Raw genomic sequence first — 19392 nt, 5'->3', positions numbered from 1 at the left:
TCTACTTGATCCAAGGGCATCATAACCTACTTATGTTGAATAAAAAGCACCTTTCTTTCCCCAAGCTCTACCTGTCCAACAAATGCAGAGAATGCTTTGGTGCTGTCACGCCCAGCTGCTGCAGAGTGGTAGAGATTCACCCACTCCCTCAGGAGATATTCTGCCTTCTCCCTCAGGCCAGGGGGATCATCATACTCAGAGGCCTGAGAGATCCCAGAATGCATCATGAAATTTGGCCCTCCATGAGCACGGTCAATCATGGCTTCATAGTTGGACCGTACCACTTCCATCAGCTGGGGCAACCTATGAGAGATCCAGAACGAACATGCTTGGGTTTAGATTACTTGTGCTATGTGCATAATTTTAAAAAAATACCCCACAATAAACAGCATTGTATTTCAAACATTTGCATCACATCCTTGTTCCACAGAGATAGCATATGAGATGTTATTATATTATTGCAACCAAAACTATGACATGGTTTAGGGGCAAGAGTTGGGAGCCCAGTTGGCATCTTGGTTCAGCAGACCTTTGAACCAAAGTCGCCTAGATTTAAGTCCAACATGCCATCCACTAACCCACAACGGCTCCATGACAAAAGCTTCAAAGAAACACAGTAAGAATCTGAATGAACTGCACCCTATTACTGCCAGATACATTTGGAGATAAAAAGTGAGGTGACCTAGTCTAGTGCCTGGCATTAGGGAATGGATCTGCTGTAGTTGGGCAAGAACAGAAAAGAACGTCCTCTGTCCTTCAGCCCAAGACATCTAGGAGAGTGGACTACAAGTGCTTCAGAGATGGGGGGTATATTGCTTTTCAAAACCTTTGATCTGTCACTTATTATTACACCCTCAGTGTAATCATCACTACCTTCCAGAATGAAGATTTGAAGGTGTCACATTAGGGCGTGCTTCCACAAAACCATGCCTAACACTGCAGGACTAAAAAGGCATGTCAGTCCTGCCTGCAGCAAACTTAAGTTCTGAATTACATATTCAGATGGCAATTTGAGAAAGTAGGTGGGAGAATCCATGTCTGAATGTTCCTCAATACGTGCAACTCCCTAAACACTGGAAAACTGCAAACTAGAGAAAGGGATTCTAGTCTTTTCCCCAAGGTGGCAATTTTTTTATATGTTCACCAAGTTTCTGATGTGGAAGAGTATTCAAATCTCCCCTGACTATTGTTGCTAAAGTGGCAACAGTCTCAAAAGACATATCACATGGTACTTCCAAATATGTAGTATGATTCTAAATTGGAAGTAAATGTGCAATGGCCCATAATAAATCAAAGTTGTGCCTGGATTAAATAGAAAACTAAACAATGGTTAATGCAGGCTTGTATTTTGTAGATTACACTCTACATAGTTCATTAAAAATGGAGATTCAGGACTGGGTGGGGGATGGCACTCTGAAGCACAGTAGGTATTACACAGGTGATCCCACAATGTAAAAAGAGTGGACAGGAATGGCAGAGCCTCACATCATCATCATTGCCAAACTTGCACTAGCAGGAAACATTCCTTCACTGGCACTCAACACTCTTAACATTACCCTTCTGGTGCATTCCCTCTGGAGTGAGCATTAATTCTCATCAAAGTTTCAATGGTGTGAAACAGATCTGCTTCTGTTATGTGAGCCACACTTCTTTCATCCACCAAGAGGATTTTCACCAGCTGCATTGCAAATGCCACTGCCATGTAGTTCAAGCCATTCTCCATTGACTGTCAAGAAAAAGAAGGCAAGAATGTGAACAGTTTTCCTTCTAAAGCATAAGCAGAGATTTAATAACTAACTTGGCGGCAGTTTCTCACCTGAGCCAGGTGGAGGTCATACTGCTGCATGTTAACTAGGTGGTTACGGATCAGTAGCTCCACTGCTTCTACATTGTATTTATATTCATCTCGACATTCTATCAGGCACCTGGAAAAATTAGATGTTTTCTTGTGTTAACTTTGTTTTCTCCTCAGTCTCAAGTTTCAAAACACACAGAGAGGTAGCTTTCTCTCCAATTATTCCACACATTCATTTCAGAAACACCAGCTGACTGTAACTGCCCCATGTTAAGAAAGCCAACAGACTTCGTAGCTGAAGATGAAGGAGCAGATTAAAGTCCAGCTGCCCCATTTACAAAAGACTGTCCACCCACTAGCAATTCCATAAATGGAGAACACAAAAACCCTTTCCAGACAGGAGCAGCAGATCAGATGCCTATCCTCTGATGACCTGAAAGCATGTGAGGCAAGAGCAGGAAACCTCAAATTTGAAGTGCATGGGAAAGGGGTCTGGGTAGAAAAACTCAAAAGCACCACTGCTGAAAATTTTGTGAACCAAACACTTGCCCAAGAGAACAATTAGCTGCAAACACTTGGTCAGAATTCTGAGGATCAAATGACCCATAAAGACCAGAAACAGCACAGGCAGCCATCTAGAGTGCCAAACCCTCACATCTAAGTCTATTGCTTTCCATAAGATTGTTGGTTAGGAGAGGAGCATCATCTATTTTAAATGGTTAGTTTCTGGAAATGGAAACAGGAATTAGCTAACATCTTGAAATGTTGACAACAGCAAGGTGAACCCTTGCCTGTATCCATATTATGACAGCCAACTGCAAGCCAATACACTTCTAGGGTCCTACACCAACAACGCATGGAAAGCAAAATAAAGTAAAATAAATTCTATCCGGCTTTTTTATTTCCTCTTTTACAGCTTATATGTGTAAATACCAACAGACAATAACCAGAAACTGTAGCCACATTGCTAGGAGCAGCTTTTAACAACGTAAAACCACAAAGTCACAGAATAACTATTTTAGGAATCGAAAAATATTCATACTGCAAGTTTTAGATCCAAACTAGATTAAACTAGCAATTGTGTGAATGGCTAAAAAAAAAAAAAAAAAAAAGCAAATAGGGCAGGAATTGGGGCCCTAGCACGGCTCATGTCCCCTGCACCTGCCACAGTTTAATGAAACTTCCACTGCATGAATGGAAATTGATCTCTGAATGAAGGTAGCAGGTGCAGGCTCTCCAATTCAAATAGAAACTGCAATGGGGGGACGGGACAAAAATGTTTTAAGCCCCGCCACACCAGACTCTCAATCCAGACAAGGGGTCAGTTTTGTTTAAGTTGCATGAATGGTAGTTTACCTCTTTTATCACCCAACTTAATTCTCACACCAATATCCTATTTCAGGAGAAAGCCCCAAACCCTTGACTACTGAATCCATATGGCACTTATGCAACTCATTATGTAACTGAGTGGGATACAGGGCAGTAACTTACTAGGTGAAATCCTTATGTTGGCCAAAATCATAATATATTTAAATAAACATATTTAAATAGAGCTTCTACAGCCTTCAAAGTTTTATTCTTTCATCACTGACCTTGTAATCTGCTTGTTGCACCATGGAGACCCATAAGCACGCCCATCCTGCAGTGCTTTTAAAACAAGCAAGTGACATTCCCGGTAGCGGAGGAGGAGGTCAGCATCTGCACCACTGGTGGCATCTAACAAACCTTCAACTGCCTGTAGGAAGAGGAGCAAACACTTAAAAGCAACATCTTACTGAGTCATTTAGAGAGGAATCAAACTGTTTTGCTCTTGGGAGACAATGCATTCGGTGGCTTTTGCATAGTATGAATGCAGCCCATTATCATCATCATCATCGCTGTACATCATCCTTGTACTTTTGCCTCCAACAATGCTCACCACCAGCACTCAAGCTTTGAAAGAGTAGCCCACAAGGGAATGCGGCAATTGGGCGGTAAAAGGGCTTCTAATGACAGACATTCCCAAGCAACTGTTTTTAAAGCCTCCTACACAACAGCCCAGAAAACACAGCAAAAAACAGCAGATGGCAGGAGGAACCGCTATATCCACTATAGAAGGATCCTTCCTCACCACTTGGAAAGCAGCTTTTCTTAAATAGTATGTATTTTCCCAGAATAATCTGTATTCAATCCTGACTGTTCTGATCCTGTGTTCAGTTCAAGTAGTTTAATGCTGTAACTGTGTGCATGTTTCTACAGCAGAAAGCTTCGGATAAAGTGAGCCTCTCTCCATGGCCCAGGAGTCACAAATATACAATGAAGCAAGTTCATACACAAACCTTCTGTAGCAGTCCAAGGGCTGCAATAGCATCACGAGAATTACGAGCCACAACAACAGCCTCCAAAAGGCTTCGCAAGGCTTGAGTCTGTGGATTCATAGACAGGGTGTGAGGAACGGACTGAAGGTGCTGCTCCAGTTCTGCCATACATTTATCATAGATCTGCGCGACATCATCTGTTGCCCAGGCTTGCTGATTTAAAAGAAATCAAGAATACTTTATTAGTTATATGAATGCTAATGAATGAGAATTCTGACCATTCATCGTGACAGATTTCTCAATAACTTTTTCATTCCATTACTGCTTTCACCAGCAATATTGGCTGGTACTTTTTACACTTAACATTTAGCTAAAAGCAAATCATCTGCAGATTTTATTGTGAACAGTTTATAATGAAACAAAGTATTAAGTGTCTGATAAATCATCATGGATTAAAAAAGGGGAGGGGTAATCAGTGAACTGGTTTACGTAATTAGCTCCCACAGAGTTTATAATCTAAATTTCTTTGTGTGGTATTTCATTCTGACTTTCAAATAATACTATTAGACTGTATAGCTTTGAAAAGAAGCACAAACAATAAGCAACCTCACTATTTTCTGGAAGCCTCCAATAACTTGTAAAATAAATGGTCACAGTGTAGTTTATTTTAACCTCAGAATCACTTCAACCATCTCAACTGGATTTCTACCTTCATAGGCTGAGCTAGGATTCCTGTGGGTTGGGTTGAGTCATTGGTTGGTAAGAAACCAGGAACATTGCGTGCAAATTCTTCATAAACGGCTAGCTGCTTTGGGTCCACTCCACCAACCTTAAAAGAAAGTAGGAAAATTTGGATAAGTAGAAGACTCCAACAAGGCCTCCCAACTGATATTGTGGCATTGATCATTCTTTTAATTCTCTTAATTTCGCACCTTCAACCTGATCTGTTCTGGCATCCGTTCAGCCTGATAAGTCAATACTACAGGATCACAGTACCTACGACCCTCTTGCCTGGCATGTTTTCTGAGCTCAAATTCCTGGAAAAAAAGAAGAAGAAAATATGAATGACTTGGTAATCACATGATTTAACTTTTAACTGAAACTCTGCAACATACTTACAGTGGCCAGCCTCTTGTCCATCTCAGGGCCTGCTTTTTCTACGGCTGTCTTCTGAATGAAACAGCATGCCAACTCACAGTTATCTTGGGCTAACTGTGCTGCTGCCTGCTCCATCATCTCCCTCTGCTGTGGTGAGGCTGCCTATTTTAAAAAGCAAGCCATTAAAAAAGGACTATGCCCACAGTGAGCAAATACTCATAATGTCAGTTACAGATGTTCATAAATATGGCATCGCTTTGCATGGAGTTAGCATAAAGTAAACCATCAAGCAAATTACATGCTTCATTCAAAATCTACATATAAACAAAAGGGAAAAAATCTGCCAAATAATTAGCATGTGCCCCACATTACATAATTCTAGTGCAATTCTATGTATGTGCTTTTTTCTGAATTAAGTTCCAGGCATAGGACTGAACTCACTTATCATAGGTGCCCTCTAAATGCAGTAATGGGATATTTCCCCTCATTAGTATACACAAATGCAAAAACCAATGTACTGGAACTAATGGCTTTACTAAACCACAGCAAAAGATCTTATAGTAAAAGATCCTTCAGTAACAGGCTGCCCTTATTTCTTCTCGTTTCTTCTACAAATCAGGAAAAATGATCTTGATTAATGCTGTCTGACAAATCAACAGAATTCTTATCTGCTAATGGCAAGACTCTCGTAAAGCCATTACTCATACCACTCCTTAGTGCTGCAAGGTTTTATTCAGCCTCAATATCAAAACGGGCATTCTCATGCCTGTTATAATGCCAAGAAAAGTGAACACAAGAAGATTCACTCCATGAAGAACTAGTGCAGTTACAGCTGCAAGGCTGTGTGTGTTTGTTGTAAACTTCACTTGCTTCCATAGCCTTTATTTGAAGTTGTTGTTGCATCAACCATGGGCCACATAGCAAGTGTTCAGAAAGTCAAGCAGAATTGTTTCACAGATGAACTAAAGCAAATGCTAAAGTCTACTTATTGGCCACAAGTCTAAACTACAGTTTAGCAAAATGTGAATGAGCCTGCTAGCCATGCCCTTGCCCATCACTCCTCCCCTCCTCTTGCATGGCTGAAAAGAAGTGCAAAGGTTTTCACTTCCTTTTTTAGTTGATCACAGGTTCCTGCTTCATCTGAACCTGGAATTGTGGTTTAACACTAACGATGGTTAGTTTAATAACAAGCCAGCTGCAAAAACAATATCCACTGACAATATCCCTATCCACTGTTCTTTTAGAGAACAATGGATTCCGCCCCCCCCCCCCATGGAAAAAATACAGCAGAAGTTCTCCACAGCACGTCACTGGAAAAGCAAAGGTAAAGAACAACAAAGAAGACAACTTGAGACTGGATTTAACAATGGGTTATTAATTTCAAACAATGGAAAATGGTAACGGATGAGACGTGGTCTTCCGAAATCTTCAACGCACAATTCATAGATCAGGATGCAAACAACAGCTGCTGAGGGGAGGCAATAATTATCAGGACTGCAGAAGGCAAAAGGTGTGCGCACGAAACCTTTCCTTCCCAGCTGACAAAAAAAATCTCTTTTAATCCTATTTGCATTTTAAAAACGTGTAGGTTAAATGCAGACACATCTGACTTCAAATCTAGTTCAGTCCGCATTCTCATCACCTTTCTATACTATTGAATCTGAGCAGGGCATTAAGATACATCATGAAACTAACTCCTACCTGCAAAGAAACAGAGTACTGACAAATCTTGCTAGAATGCAATGCCACAAAACATGGGTTTAACTTACTCTGCTTCAAAAAAAAGTCTCTTATAAACTGCACACATACCCGCAATGCAGTGGCAAAGCTGTTCTTCAGGTTGGTAGCTATGCTCATCAACAAAGGCTCCCTACAGGTGATCATAGCCATACCAGCAGTCAAATTCCTCATCATGTGATGTGCCGCTACACGCATGCGTGACTCTTCTGAATCTAGTGCAAAATCCTTTCTCACTATCTGCTCACACGTAGTCATGGCAATTTTAATGGACCGATCCACAACAGGATGTACAAGTTCTTGGACTGCACGCTCTATGGCTTGGCGCACACACTGCTTCAACTGTGGATGGGCCTGGAACAATGGAATCTGAGAAGGCAAAACAACCAAGAGTCAATGTCAACTTTTTATACACCATTGAAAGAAAGCATAAAATTATCCCTTCCAACCTAAAGGTGGAAGTCTTCTCAAAGTGACCAGGTCTAAAAGCTTACCGTTGGATTGAGCGTAATGTGTGGAGCTAGCCCTCCCAGGGAGTAAACATTGATGTCATGGTAACTGTACTGTGGTTGTGGGGGAACAGTAGCTGTGCAAGTGGTGCTGGTAGCTGGTGTTGTAGAAGCAGCTGAGAAAATACAAGAGCAAAAAGGCGAAAAGTTTTCAGAGTATGTCCTAACATAGATTCAATACTACAAACTTGTTTTATAGGAAACAAAAGAATTTTGGCAACCAATATGACAGTGTTTGCTCAGGTCTAAAGTCATGCTGATAAGTCCGACAATGCTATTATCTTTGATATCAGAGATGTCACTTGAAAAGCAATCTGGAATTAGGTGAACTGCTCAGGTAGAATGAGTACTAGAATTTACTGTAGCATTCCTATTACCAGGACGTGGGAGGGTATCTTGTGAAAGGTTACTCTACCCAGGCCTAAACTGAATTCCCTGTCTCCAGGTTTGCTAAAACAATTGTAGTGTTAATAATATTAAGACTAAGAGAGAACAGATAATAGAAAGAAGATTCCTTACTAATTTCCCTGTGAGGTGCAGGCTATATTTGTATGATACAAGGATGACTGTATGAATCATCCTTGATACTTACTAGTGGTCGTAATTGGTGGAAGCTCTTCTGGTTGTTTTACATCTTTCTTTGGAGCAGACAGCTGTTCATCCAAACTTTTCAATCGATCTTTGTCTTTTAGGAGGTTCCCAGGTTTCAGATCACTGATGTCAAGGGCAAGGTTCTTGCAGAGCACTTCAATTTCAAACTTCAGATTCAGCTGTACAATATTTAATGATTTCAGGTTTAATAATGTAATTATTAGTTATGTATACCTGCTATATAAATCTTAAGGCAAGTTCTGAAGAGCTACATGCTTCAAGGCAAATATTTTGAATGAGGTGAAAACCATTGGAACATGCGTAATTTTCTGGAGAAAGTCTATTCTCATTAAACTGGCTACGGCTCACTAGCTAAGCTCAAATCTTCAAACAGATGCATTGTAACAAGTTGTTCAAAAACAAACCAATGCTGAGGAGCTCAAAGCAGCAAACTGAAACTTACTTTTAAGTCATGTTCCTGGTGCAGCTCTGCTAGTACATTCATAATAGCCATGGTCCAAGGATTTGGAGGCCGGAAAACCTACAAAAAGAGTGGAATGATAAAGTTAACAGTCCTGTTTCAAAAAGGGGGCTAGAACATCATTTAAATGGTGTTAGCAAAACAATGGAAACACGAGGCTGTAAACTTTAAGCCAAGGAGGAGAACCCAGTGGCCTCCAGATGCCGATGGCTGCCAGCTATCATCAACACTAACCAGAAGGTCCCACCTCTGCTTTGAACTAACACACATGACACAAAATATATGCAAGATTCTGCAAGTGTCATCACCTCTGTCCACCTACTTCCCTGCCCATGCTTGCCAGTCAAGGAGTAGCAAAAACCAAAACCCCTGTCCCCAGTACTAAACTAAGATTCATCTGAAAGTCCAGTTGTTTTATCTCTGTTCAATGTGAGGAGCACTGTCCTGTGCTTTGGCTTAGGCTGCCAAGAGTCTTGGACCAATTCCGTCTACTTGTTTGTCACAGGACATAATACTTACCACACTTCTCACACTGGATTCCAAAACTTTGGCAACAAATGGCACGACATACAGAAGTTCTTGCTGTCCCTTAACATAAGCCTCCAGCAGTAAGGATTTCACATCCAAGTCCTACAATAAAATGAGTATAAATTAAACCCAGTAATGGGCAGTCTCACACCCACAAATCAGATTCCTTTCTTTTTTAAATTTTCTACATAGCCCCCCCCCCCATTATAAAAAGGCACCAAAAACCGAGCTGATTTAAGCATGCACTAAAGTTTCTAGCCTTAAAGCCAGTTTATGTTTTTCTCTTCCACCCAGTCTCACCGTGTGCAAGATGGGTTTGTTTTTAGCCAGTGTGATCATCCCCAGCCAGTGACCTAGGTTCTTCAGCAAGGACCGGTCTGAAAAGTTGGCAGCAGCTTTATCTGATGTGAGTAGCACCTGAAGGATTTATATTCCAGAGAGATGAAATCTTAGTTAGCAGGAAACCATGGTAAATCCATGAAACTGCATTAACCATCTTCTTGTAGAATTAGACTAATGTTATTTCAAACAACAAATTTTAATTGGTCAACCAAATACAGCCTATAGCTATAAAGCAGGAAAAGAAAAGGAAAGTAAATAAACAATCTCAGAAATATATTAAAACATATGTGATAAAATGCTTATAATATAGCATGTATATGTTATTATTAAATTAGTTTATAGACTGCTTCAAGGCATAAAGTCATCAAAGCAGTACACAAGGTAAAAACAGAATAAAACAAAACATGAGCTCTAAAAGCAGAAAAATCAATTTAACCAACTGAAAACAGCAAAATGATATGGAGTACTTTCCTCTCTGTGATCTTGCTCAGGAGATCACTTCTCCTAGAAAGGCAAACTACTTATTTGGGAGCTAACTGTTTGGGTCCCTGAAGGACAACTGAAAACAATGCTCCAGGGCCCATCTGTAGCACAGAAACAGCAATCAAGGTAGTCCACCAACACATTACTTTGATGATCAAGTACAATTAGTTTTCAAAATAGCAGCATCTAGCTCTGTTCATTGTTTTATTGCAGCAGCTGCAGCATAATCTTATGAAGGTGGTGGTATACATGGGAGAATTTTTTTTTTTTTTTTTTTTGCTTTTGCAGTGCCTCCCTGAAAGCAAATATTTTTCAGTTAACATTCATGTCACAAAAAAGAGCAACTGGGAACACGCACCTTGATATTTCTGTAGGTTTCATTGAGAACCATTTTGTTGAATTCTGGATTCTTAAGTGTGTCAAGGAAATTTGAATAAAGGCTGTGGAAGTTTGGCTCAATACTAACTCTCTTCATCACAAGGTACTGTGAAACCCAAGGCATGAACTCCTCTTTCACTGTTTCTTTCAGTTCTTCAACCTGGCTCCATAAACACGTTAAAGGGAAATGGATCAATGAAACATAATGTTCGTGATACTCACAAGCATTCATTCCAGTGAAAACATTCAGTTACCAAGACTTGGAACCTAACTAGCTTACTAATTGATTTGCTTACTTCAATTAACCATTTATTTCCTGCTGTAAAGCCATTTATTTCTTCCTCTCCTGCTAACTCATCATGAACAATGTTATGTGGACTCTGAGCTAGAAATATTATAAGCCAAGAAAATCAGAATTCAGAGATCTCTAGAAATCATGCAAATAAAATAGATTTGCATAATACTTCTCTTGATTAATAATAATGATTTTATTATTTATATCCCACCCATTTGGCTGGGTTTCCCCAGCTACTCAGGGCGGCTTATAGCATATATTAAAACATTGTAAGGAGTGCCAAAGCATTATTTTGCTAGGCTTCTTCCACGGTTTGGAAGCCATAAATGAAAAGAAACGTACATCAAGTAATAAATGATTAAGGTAAGCAGAGTCTGGCTCCCAACATTACTTTTTATGTTCAATTAGGAATATGGAGAGCCAATTATGCAATACAGAGACCTGATAGAACAAATATGTACGCAATGCCTCTTTTCCGTTAAGTAGTATCAGTTGCAGATGATAAAATGTCCCTGCAGAAATCTGGCAGCAGATAAGGTTTAAAGTTTTTGACCTTTTGGTAGACAAATCTGATCACATTTTCCCAATATATGAACAGCTAAAGGACTACCAAAGGCACAAAAGACTATCCCAAAATTATTTTAGATTTTACTTATTATATGTTAACTCATTATATTTATTTTATGTTTACAATTCTAAAATTTTGGAAGGCTGCTAAATAAAAGAACCTTTGGCATGCATACATAGGCATAATTCTAGTTAGTTCTCTATATGTATAAGAATCACTCAAGGAACATAAATTATCAGGATTAAAATGTTGTGCGACACTTGCCTTCTGAGTCATGTTGGATTGCGACAGGTTGTTGAAGATAAAAGCAATTTTTTCCTGCACGTTTTCAGGCGGTTCAACAATTCTCTCTGTTTGATCTGTGGCTACTAACAGGGTGTCAATGTTGGTTGTATTAATAGAAGGCTGCAGAACAAGAAAAATGATTTGAGGAAGTGAGTTGATTAATTTAATGATACAACAGACCATCATGGACTTATGCTATAGCATAAACAGGATTTCACAATACAGTTACAAAAGGGAGACAACAGTTATACATGCAAAAAGGAGTGTACATTTAGTTTATGTGTTAGTGAATGATAGGAGTTAACTTAAGCTTGGGAATCTATAAGACACGAGGAGTAAGATTTTTGCTCACATGGGCAACAGAATAGTGAAAGAAAAAAAATGACTTCATTAAGCAAAGTAGAAATTCATGGTACAAGAAACAACAGCCAGAAATGTAAACCCAGCAGGATTCCTTAGTTGAAACTGGCCCATCGAAAACAGTTTGGAAGAACTAAGAGTGAGACTAGAAAGCAGGAGAAGCAGCTAACGCCAACACAGGGAAGGAAACAACTGCTTGATATTTAATAGCAAAACAACAGAAAAAACAAAACTAGCCAGGTAATTATCCAGACTAGGCATACAAGAAAAACAAATCCTTTTTATTAGAGTGTAACTGTGGTTAAAGTAGCAGAGGTTTTGCATGTGATATGTGTATGCTATGAACATTAGATGGGGTTTATCTTCCTTGTTTTACTCCTAAGAACTGATGCATGCGTAATCTCATTCTACTTCCTCCCGTAAAATGGCTCATGTACTTACTGGCACATCCTTCTTGAAGCTGACTCGACCCACTGGAGTGATTGTAGTCTTTGCCACAGTAGTAGTGGTAGTAGAGGTGGTGACTATAGTGCTAACTTGACCAGCAAGAGGAGTTTTTGCTGGAACCTGAGCCTGGGCCTGGGCCTGGGCCTGGGCAAGTGCAATACTTCCAGGGGTGGTGATTGACCCCTGCATCTTCACAGGAGGATCTCTAGACTGCTGTCCATATTCAATGTACTATAACAGACAAGAAGTATATAGCTCTTAAAACTCAACATACAACCACAGGTATGTAACAAATCTTACAACTGCCTTCTAGAACTACTCCCCAAACTCTTGGCCTTGAAGTTTGTGGCACAAATGAAACTCCATAAATGGCCTGAAATCACCAACAAAAGACATTTTACGTATTTTATAAGTTTCCTTTTTGTCTTGGATCAATTAGCAATTCCAATGTTAACCCTGGATTTTCCACTCCATCGTCTTTCTCCCATTCTGTGGGAGCAGAAGTAGCAGGAACTAGATCCAAGATGTGCCCTGCTTCTGCAAGGGAGGGTAAGCCTTCCTTGCAGACTTCAATGAGAGCAAAAAGTAGTAAACAGTGAAGTAATCCAGGGGTAGAAATATTCCAAATCCTATAGTCTAGATAAGGACAACAAATTTCCTGCAACCACTGATGAAGCCCATTTCCACAGATGACACACGATATTACAACTAAGAGACTAATGCTGTCTTTTCTGAAGCAAAGGTGTAAGAACTACAATTGGTAAGACTTTCAGTGTTATTAATCACACGTAAATATTCAATATTGCATATAAAATATAGAAATCCCCACTGATTGGTGTGTTACTAACGTAGAGATCCTAAACCAACATTGCTTTTAGTGTTTGGACTACAGCCTTTGGATCAGACCTTCAGAATCCTAATTCCACTGTCCCTGGTTTTGTTTGCTTTCAGAAGGTCTGGGCAGACAGACTGCTGTGCCTAGCGGTATGGATTTATTTGCTAGGAAAGACCATGTACAACTCAACCATATAACAATCTGCTTGGCAAGGATTAATGTAATTGTCAAATGAACACTTCCAGTGGCAAAGGGCTACAGGTCTCCTTGAAAGGAGGTTTACAGAAAAGCGGACATGCATTAAGATTAACCTGTTTCTCTCCTCTCAGATGCACGGGCTACTCGCACTCAAGTTTTCCAGATCCTTTTGTACCTTCTACTGAATGGACCCTGAAGCATGAAACTAATGGAATGCTGAGGTTTTTCAATATGCAAATACACCTAACTCAATTCAGATGTCCTCCCCCACCCCTCACTGTCCATGCCTTTAACACTCACCTCCTGCAGGTGATGAGGGAACTGTATAAAGTGACTAATGGAAGCCAAGTGCTGACAATACTGGGGATAGTCCTTCAATCTGTCAACAGTAAAACTATCCATTAGTAGGAGAAAACAAATGGCCTGATCAATACATTAATGGTTAAATCTTTGGCTTAACTGATACTGGATCTGCAGTGAAGATTTCTGGTTCTACCAGATGCAAGCTAGTTAGCAAAAGTATGAATGCTATTGATGCAGCCAGTGATTCCAACTGTATGCTGCCAAGGCATAAGCACAAGGACACAAGAAGAACCTGCTGAATTAGGACAAAGGCCCATCAAGTCAAGAACTCTTGTTTTCATAGTGACCATCTAGATGCCCATGGGAAGCCCACAAGCAATACCTGAGCACAACAGCACTCACTCCACATGCAGTTCCCAGCAACTTGTATTCAGAGGCACAATGTCTCCAAACATGGAGGCAGAACATAGCCATCGTGGTACCTAGGAACTATTGGTGGCTTTCTCCACCAAGAATAAGGGGCCAACCTACCAAACAATAAGACTTAGATCCACATTTATGGGCCACCCCCACAGATTGTGCTATTAGCTACCCTTTTCTAAAAACCCAATCAATTTGTCAATATAGCTCTCATAGTTCCCAATAACATCTTTGGAAGAACCACAGCAGTCTTCTCAAGTGACATATGGCAGACATATGCCTCTTTACTAAATACAGAGCTTGTTGTTGCTCCCCTCTAACCACCTCTAGAATTCCCTACCCTGTTGGCCTTCTTTCTTCTGCAGCTCTCCCCACAACTTTCTAAATGCAGAAACAGTTTTTAATGCAGAACATTCTGCAATTTAAGGCTAATATAGGTACAGAATCCAATTTGCAAAATTCAGCCTTAAAAATGTTTTGATAACTAAATAAGTCAAGAAATCTCAGTCTTGAAGGCTAACTTCAATTTCAGAACTATATGTTTGTTAGAACACCTGTCTGCTTAGATAGATAGGAAGATAGGAATTAAAGATAGGAATCCTTATGCTCTCTCATTTTATCAGCTAGATAGCTGTAAAACTATGACAGCTCTTTGAATGAAAATTTCTATTGAACAAGAAACCAATTCAAATATACAGCACCAAAAGGAAGAACAGTACAGAGCAATAATGGATAAAAATTACAAAGTCTCTCAGTAGGGATATTAAACAAAACCCCAAGTTGCACTGATGTTCCAAAGGTGTACTAAAGTTCTGTGAATCTCAAGCTTTCATTAAAAACTTGTAGTAGTTATGGTTTCAGAAATTATCCTGAACATGACAAGTTTTCCCACAGGGGTATGAAGCTATGTATCTTGCTCCAAAGATGCAGAGATAAGGAACAATATGCAAACTGTCTGAAACAGATAGAAGGGTGCAGAATCACAGAGTGCTTGCCATAGGATTCACAGGGGTGGCATGGAGTACACAGAGGAAGAGGGGAGGAAACTGACTATTGGGATGTGGAATGGTCACACTGCTGTGGGGAGAGGAGAAATGGACTCATACTGGTTTCTACTGTGCAACAAAGAAGTAGCTACTTACCAGCACTTTTGACATGTTGGCATCTGGTAAGTGAGGCCCCCACTAGTTGTTTCTAGAGGGCCATGAATACTGCCTTGCAAAATGGATGAAAGTTAAGCTTTCCATCGTAATGAATCTTGGGAGAGTGACCTTGCATGACCCAAACGTATAAAGTACAATCCAGGCAAAGTTATTTCAGTGGGAAAGAGGCTCCTCCCATTAATACAAATGAGACAAAAATGGGCTCGACTTTAGCTGGATTGCTCCTAGTCTTTGTAAGTCTACAAGGCAGCTTCACTTCCAGTAACACTGATTTGCTTTCTCCTTCCCCCCCCAGTAGCAATATTAATATATATATACGCCAACTGATACTTTCAAAGCCATTTTAAGGCAATTTCTATTCAGATTCATCAGATTCAGACTATAAGTAATTTACTTCCTTTTCATTTATTTTAAAATCTGCATTCCCTTTATTAGCCGAAGGTTCTATTTAATTTATGTCTCTACTGTGAGACATGTTCAATAACTGCAATATACTGTCAACCTTGTATTGGAAAGCTAAATATATTGCTGAAGTAGGCATATAGTTATGAGATTCCCCCATGCATTTTGGAAATATTATAAAAACACACTCACCTATTTTTAAATCTATCTAGTGCAGCAATACCAAAATAGTACATTTTGGATGTAAAAGGCTTTCGTAAGGCTTCAAGAACATAGCGCAAGGCCAGGCCCAGCGCCATATATGTAACCAGTCCTTTCTCTATTATCCCACCAAAGAGGCAGGCTGTTATGTGCAGCTCTTTATCGGGGTACTGGGGGAAAAACCGATATTCCTCAAACAAGTTCCTCAGCATACAGTTAAATACTTCGCGTTCTCGTTTAATGTTGGAGTCCTTAAACCTCTGTAGCATTTCTAACACCTGTAAAGAAATCAGAATGTTATGAAGAGACTCAGTTTATTATGCTTAGCCCTTGGAGCACCTACACAAAGTAAAGTTTGCTGAGAAAACCAGTAAAAATTTTGCTAGGGAAAATCTCACATGTATTATTTATTTCTATTCTGCTTACTTGTCAAAAGGGTTTTTCCAGTTAACATGCTTGAATCAGAACGCTAAGAACAAATAATACTCACTACATGCAGCTGGCCTCATTCACTGAAGTTTATGTCATTATGCTGGGTTTTGCACGTTTATATTCTGTAACACGTTTATATGACTGTAACACCGTAAACGCAAAACATTAAATAGTGTGTCCTAATATTGCCTAAAATGTGTTCAGAAATGCATTCTAAAAGGGGAGACTCTAATTTGATCCAATTTAGTGTGCTGGGTCACCCAGACATTTAAGGCTCAGCAACTGCAGCTTTCTTTGCTAAGTAGCACTTTGTTGATTTAGGAACAACCCCCTCCCCTCAGGAGAAGTGTTCACCCAACAGAGGCACAAATCAAACTGAAGTATAACTTTTCCCCACTGTGACATATAACAAGCAGACAAAACTTTCAGAACCGTTATCTTTCCACTGGACCCAACTTCAAACATCCAATTTCACTTGCACAAAAGTTGTCTGCAACTGTATGGACATACGTTTTGGAATTTTACAATTTAAATTTCCCTTAAACTGCAACCAAACAAAAAGCAATGTTGCAAGTACCTACTTTCTCAAATTTTCCATAAGACTGAAAAGAAAGTCTACAGTAATGAAGAAGGGCAAGTTGAGAGAGATGCCATTACTACCCACAGCTCACCTCGTCTACAGACATAGTTGGATGCGGTGGGTGATTATAAATACGCTGAAAATAGCTGTTGGCTTCATCATCAATCTCTTTGCTAAAGTGCTGATTTGCCTCTGGCCATACCTGAGATAAGTCAGCTGTTGAAAAAAGTAGATACTAATTAAATAAATACACAAAATGGAGGGAAAATGTATTAATTTCATAATCACAGATCCAATGCCAAGGGAACAGAAGCAGTTTGGAATATTTCAGTAGATTTCATGATGATGCAGTCTCAGTCATATTATGAGCTCAAAGAGGTTGCTTTCCTGTCACTGTAGTTCTTTGAGCGGTCCTCCGTTCAGTTACATGTGGATGTGTGTGCCTTTGCAAACCAAACTTGTAGAGATAAGACACGGAAAGGTTTTGGCAAGATGCCCTGTCTCAGCTACCAAGGTGCTTGCCAGCAGGATGTGGCTGCCCAAAAGAGACCAAAGAAGAGCAACACCAGCAGAGGGAGAAAGAAGTGAGCTGTGAGCACAGATAACCACTCTAAGAGCTACAGTTACAGATAAGCAACCCATCTTTCTTCTTCATGATCAGTGTGTGGTCCCACGTATGGAGACTAGCAAGCTGTCTTACCTCAGGGTGGGAAAGGTACTGTCAGGAAAACAGTATGTTAAGTACAGTCCTTTCAATGACAGCATCCACTCAAACTTTCACATCAAAGGGGTAACCGTTTCACTGAAAGCAAGGTTGCAAGGCTGTGAACGTAGTAACTTCCCATGTCAAATGTGAACAGATTACTGATAGGGACAGCAAGCAAGCTCCTTTATAGAAAATCTGATAGTCATCCAGACCTAGTAAGAAAGTTGGTGAGTTGGGATTTGGGTACAATATAAAAAGAACTAAGTTCCAGTTAAGATGAAACACCAAGACCACCTTCAGCAGGCACGAAAGATCAGACCAGATACATCACAACAAAGGATCAAGTGCACATAATCTTGATCATTGTGATTGGAGTTGGAGAAAGAACTTGGGGGGTGGGAAGTATTGGCAAGAGCAAGGCAGGAAGCATAGTAAGTTGGGGACAGCCACCCCAATAAGGAAAGAAAGAGGTTCCACGATGGGAGACTGCTGCATTGCAGAGGGAGCTATTGCCATGAATTCATGACAACTTGGGCAACAGTCAACAGCATGTTGTTCACCCAGGAACATTTACTCCATCTATAGATAGAAGATTAAAGCCATCTTCCCAGCATTTCTTGAAGAATGTTCGCTGTGCTATAGGTATGAGAGGAGAAGAAACTGTGAGACAACTAAAAAGAGGATACACTAGGAGAGAATAAGAAAATAAAGCTGAAGCTTGGCAAAGCAAGGAAAAATAGGGCCAAGTTGTGGTATAAATGGGAGGAAGCAAGCTCCAAAAGCTGCTGCAGCAGTCAAGAAGGCACTGAGCAGGAAAGAACGAGGTCTGCATCACCAAAATGTGGCATAGCTCTAAAGGGTTCTGAATGGTGTTTAGCTCAGACATGTAACACATATGTGGGGACTGCATATAGACCAAGAATTTTATTTGGAAAGGGCTGGTTTAGTTATGAGAACACATTTGTTCTTCATTAGCAATTATTTTGGAAGCCAGGAAAGCAAATCTGAATGACTGCAGAATTAAAGTATCATTCATCCCTAGATTAGCATATTGGGCAGGATGCATCAAGCACTCACAGCATGCTGAACATTAATGTGCAGGTACACTTTCAAACTTCTTCAGGCAAAGCAAGAGATTAGAGATCATCTCTGCTCCACAGGCTCACATTAATGTGTTTGCAGGTAGCTATGATTATCAAAACATAATGGCCTTGCAAACTGTAGACGTACGTTCTCGCTACTTAAGTCTTCCCTGCCCAGAAGAGTCCTTTTATCTATTCCTGACACCAAACACCAAGCATTCCACATTCAACTGGCCACCTAACCCCTTGCTAATACCCCACCCTAATACCAATGCTAGCATATTTCTACATCTTTCACCTATTTTCTGGCCATTGCCTCAGTCTGGTTTACTGGGAAATATTCAGCAGCAAGATTTGAAAGATGCTGCCTATTCCATGTGTCATCTTCATGATTCAAAGTAGTTTCCCAACCCCCACAGCCCAAACACCCATAAGATGAAAAAAATCACCAAAGGACACGAAAGGTACACTTTGAGTGAACGAGGGTTAACAGACAAATAGAAGTAGCATAGACTCAATGAGCTGGCCAAAATCAATTTCTGGGCAAGATTGCAATGTCACTAAAAAGTGGCAGAGACTATGTACACAATGCCACTTTCCCATCAAACTGAGGGACATTTTCCTAGTCTAATATCACAAGATTGGTCTTGAGGACAATTGTGAATAATTCTATGAAGTACTCACATGAAAGCTGTTCGTTCATGAAGCCTGTTAAACCACTTGATCTGTGTTGGTTTAAACCTGAAATTACTTGGAACCTACAACTGTACAAGGTTAAGCTTTTGGCATCAGTAGCTGGGAGCACGATTAGCATGGTAAAGCCAAGCAGGTTTTAATTTAGTCACCACAAGAATGGGAGACTGCCTGGAAGCGCAA

The 19392-nt window shown here is 40.1% G+C and overlaps 1 protein-coding gene across 18 annotated transcripts in view; it reads right to left on the bottom strand.

Annotated features, from left to right (window-relative positions):
* Window positions 1–19392, bottom strand: part of CNOT1 (CCR4-NOT transcription complex subunit 1) — a 59273-nt gene that overhangs the window by 11796 nt on the left and 28085 nt on the right. For 11 of the 18 annotated variants that reach the window (XM_083514891.1, XM_083514894.1, XM_083514892.1 and 8 more), the window contains 20 exons: window positions 16820–16944; window positions 15708–15994; window positions 13528–13606; window positions 12189–12425; window positions 11367–11507; window positions 10220–10399; window positions 9337–9453; window positions 9028–9138; window positions 8491–8568; window positions 8029–8206; window positions 7422–7552; window positions 7000–7296; window positions 5212–5352; window positions 5025–5129; window positions 4802–4921; window positions 4114–4305; window positions 3388–3530; window positions 1817–1925; window positions 1557–1726; window positions 72–303 (listed from right to left, as the gene is read on the bottom strand). In XM_083514891.1, coding sequence (XP_083371017.1) covers window positions 72–303; window positions 1557–1726; window positions 1817–1925; window positions 3388–3530; window positions 4114–4305; window positions 4802–4921; window positions 5025–5129; window positions 5212–5352; window positions 7000–7296; window positions 7422–7552; window positions 8029–8206; window positions 8491–8568; window positions 9028–9138; window positions 9337–9453; window positions 10220–10399; window positions 11367–11507; window positions 12189–12425; window positions 13528–13606; window positions 15708–15994; window positions 16820–16944 — 3173 coding nt within the window. Of the gene's footprint in view, window positions 1–50; window positions 304–1556; window positions 1727–1816; window positions 1926–3387; window positions 3531–4113; window positions 4306–4801; window positions 4922–5024; window positions 5130–5211; window positions 5353–6999; window positions 7297–7421; window positions 7553–8028; window positions 8207–8490; window positions 8569–9027; window positions 9139–9336; window positions 9454–10219; window positions 10400–11366; window positions 11508–12188; window positions 12426–13527; window positions 13607–15707; window positions 15995–16819; window positions 16945–19392 lie in introns of all 18 variants that reach the window. The other 7 variants (XM_083514888.1, XM_083514883.1, XM_083514878.1 and 4 more) reach the window with 1 other exon arrangement.

The sequence above is a fragment of the Podarcis liolepis genome (genome assembly GCF_965112155.1).
Source record: "Podarcis liolepis genome assembly, chromosome: 7".
Taxonomy (NCBI): Eukaryota; Metazoa; Chordata; class Lepidosauria; order Squamata; family Lacertidae; genus Podarcis; species Podarcis liolepis.
Note: the sequence above shows the minus strand (reverse complement) of the source record. Positions and strands in the feature narration are given on the sequence as shown.